Raw genomic sequence first — 1,786 nt, forward strand, 5'->3', positions numbered from 1 at the left:
TGCAAAACAATGTGCATGATATAGCATCAGGGACACAAAAGTACAAAAAATTATCTCCTGAGCTATGAAAGCTTATAGGGAAAAAAATTAAACAAATGCCCCCAAAAAGACAAATCACTAGTGTGACACGAAAAATGATGGATCATAGTCCATGAGTCACTTTGTCATCATTGTAACATGTGACTGCCAGGTACTAATCCAAAAGTTTTATGTATATTAACTCATCTAATCATAACAGTCTTTTTTTTTTTTTTTAAATCCTCACCAGAGGATTTTTTTCCATTGATTTTTAGGGAGAGAATAGAAGAAAGGGAGGAGGGGAGAGAGAGAGAAACATCGATGTGAGAGAGACACATCAATGGGTTGCCTCCTGCACGCACCCCACCAGGGCTGGGGACTGAACCCAAACCCAGGTATGTGCCCTTGACTGGTAATTGAACCTATGACCCTTTGGTGCATGGGCCAACACTATAACCACTGGCCAGGGCTAGTCATAACAATCTTTTGAGGTTGGTAGTTATTCTCCTTTTATAGCAGTCACATGTTATTAGAGGAAATGCTAAAGAAGGAACAAGAGGCGTTTTTAATGACTGATGTGGGAAGAAACAGATTCTGAGGCAGGGTCAGGGAGTGGAGGGACAGCAAGCTGATTAATGATAATGATTTACCCAAATAGGATAGTGAAAGGAAACACCATTCAGGAGAAGAGCTTAGGGTGTTGGAGGTAAGTAGGCCGACTTGGCAAAAAGCTTTGAGAGCCAGGTAGAAGGGTTTGGATTTAGGAGACAGATGGTGCAGACTATTGCAGATGCACCAGGGAAGACCATCCTGGCTGCTTCACACAGGTGGGATTGGACGTAGAGAATGCCCGCTAGGTGAGCAGATCACAGAGCAGAGCCTTTGCACACAGTTCTGTCTGTGGTGCATGCCTGAGCTGGCGCAGCCAGAGGTGGAAAGCAGTGTAAACGGTCAGTCAGCAGGACCTACCAGAGCAGGAGGAGGCATTGCAGAAATACCTGGGTCTCAGACGATGGTGACAGTGGTGGAGATGGAAAGACTGACGGGAGACGGCTGCGGGTAGGAAGGTGGGTGATGTGCTCAGTGTGGACACACTGAGTTTCACAGAGCTGAGTAATAGCGATTGCTTACTCAGAGGGGGCTGTGGTTGAGAGTCACTCAGCGCTGCAGCCTGGAGCACTCCATTTTATTCCCAGCAGCACAGTGGACAATGAGATTGTGCGCAACCCAGGTCTCAGTGATTCCAACAGAAAAGTAGTCAGAAATCCCTGTTCTATGTATACCAGTTTCTAAAGGAGTTTCCTCATCTATTTCCAAAAATATACTGAACATATAAACATTTTGTTTTTTAGTATTTGGAAATTTCCTATCTAATAAAAGAGAAACATGGTAATTAGCTGTACCTCCGCCACCCTTCCCATTGGCTAATCAGGGTGATATGCAAATTAACTGCTCAGTGACGGAGGAAGCTAATGTTCCCTGCCTGCCGCTGCCGGCCTCTGAGCTGCACTTTAAGAAACAATTTTGCAATTATAGAAGGTAAATAACCCCAAAAACCTGCTTTCAGCCATAATAGCTGGACCTAGCAGGACTGCAACAGTGTTACAATTATAGAACCCAAACAAAGCCCAGATCCCTGCTTTCAGCAGCCGAGGTCTCAGAGCTGGATGGAGCTGAACCTCAGAGCTAAAGCCGGCTCTCAGCTCCAGTGACAGCCATAGAAGGTAAATAAATCCCAGAATAAAAAAAAAGGAGCGGGTGGGAGAGT

At 45.2% G+C, this 1,786-nt stretch overlaps 1 protein-coding gene across 1 annotated transcript in view; it reads left to right on the top strand.

The window, feature by feature from the left end:
* Positions 1-1,786, top strand: part of E2F7 (E2F transcription factor 7) — a 41,940-nt gene that overhangs the window by 32,225 nt on the left and 7,929 nt on the right. The window contains exons 10-11 of the mRNA XM_015561324.1: positions 398-417; positions 1,758-1,784. Coding sequence (XP_015416810.1) covers positions 398-417; positions 1,758-1,784 — 47 coding nt within the window. The remainder of the gene's footprint in view (positions 1-397; positions 418-1,757; positions 1,785-1,786) is intronic.

Source organism: Myotis davidii, unplaced genomic scaffold, assembly GCF_000327345.1.
Source record: "Myotis davidii unplaced genomic scaffold, ASM32734v1 scaffold54, whole genome shotgun sequence".
In the NCBI taxonomy this organism is placed as follows: domain Eukaryota; kingdom Metazoa; phylum Chordata; class Mammalia; order Chiroptera; family Vespertilionidae; genus Myotis; species Myotis davidii.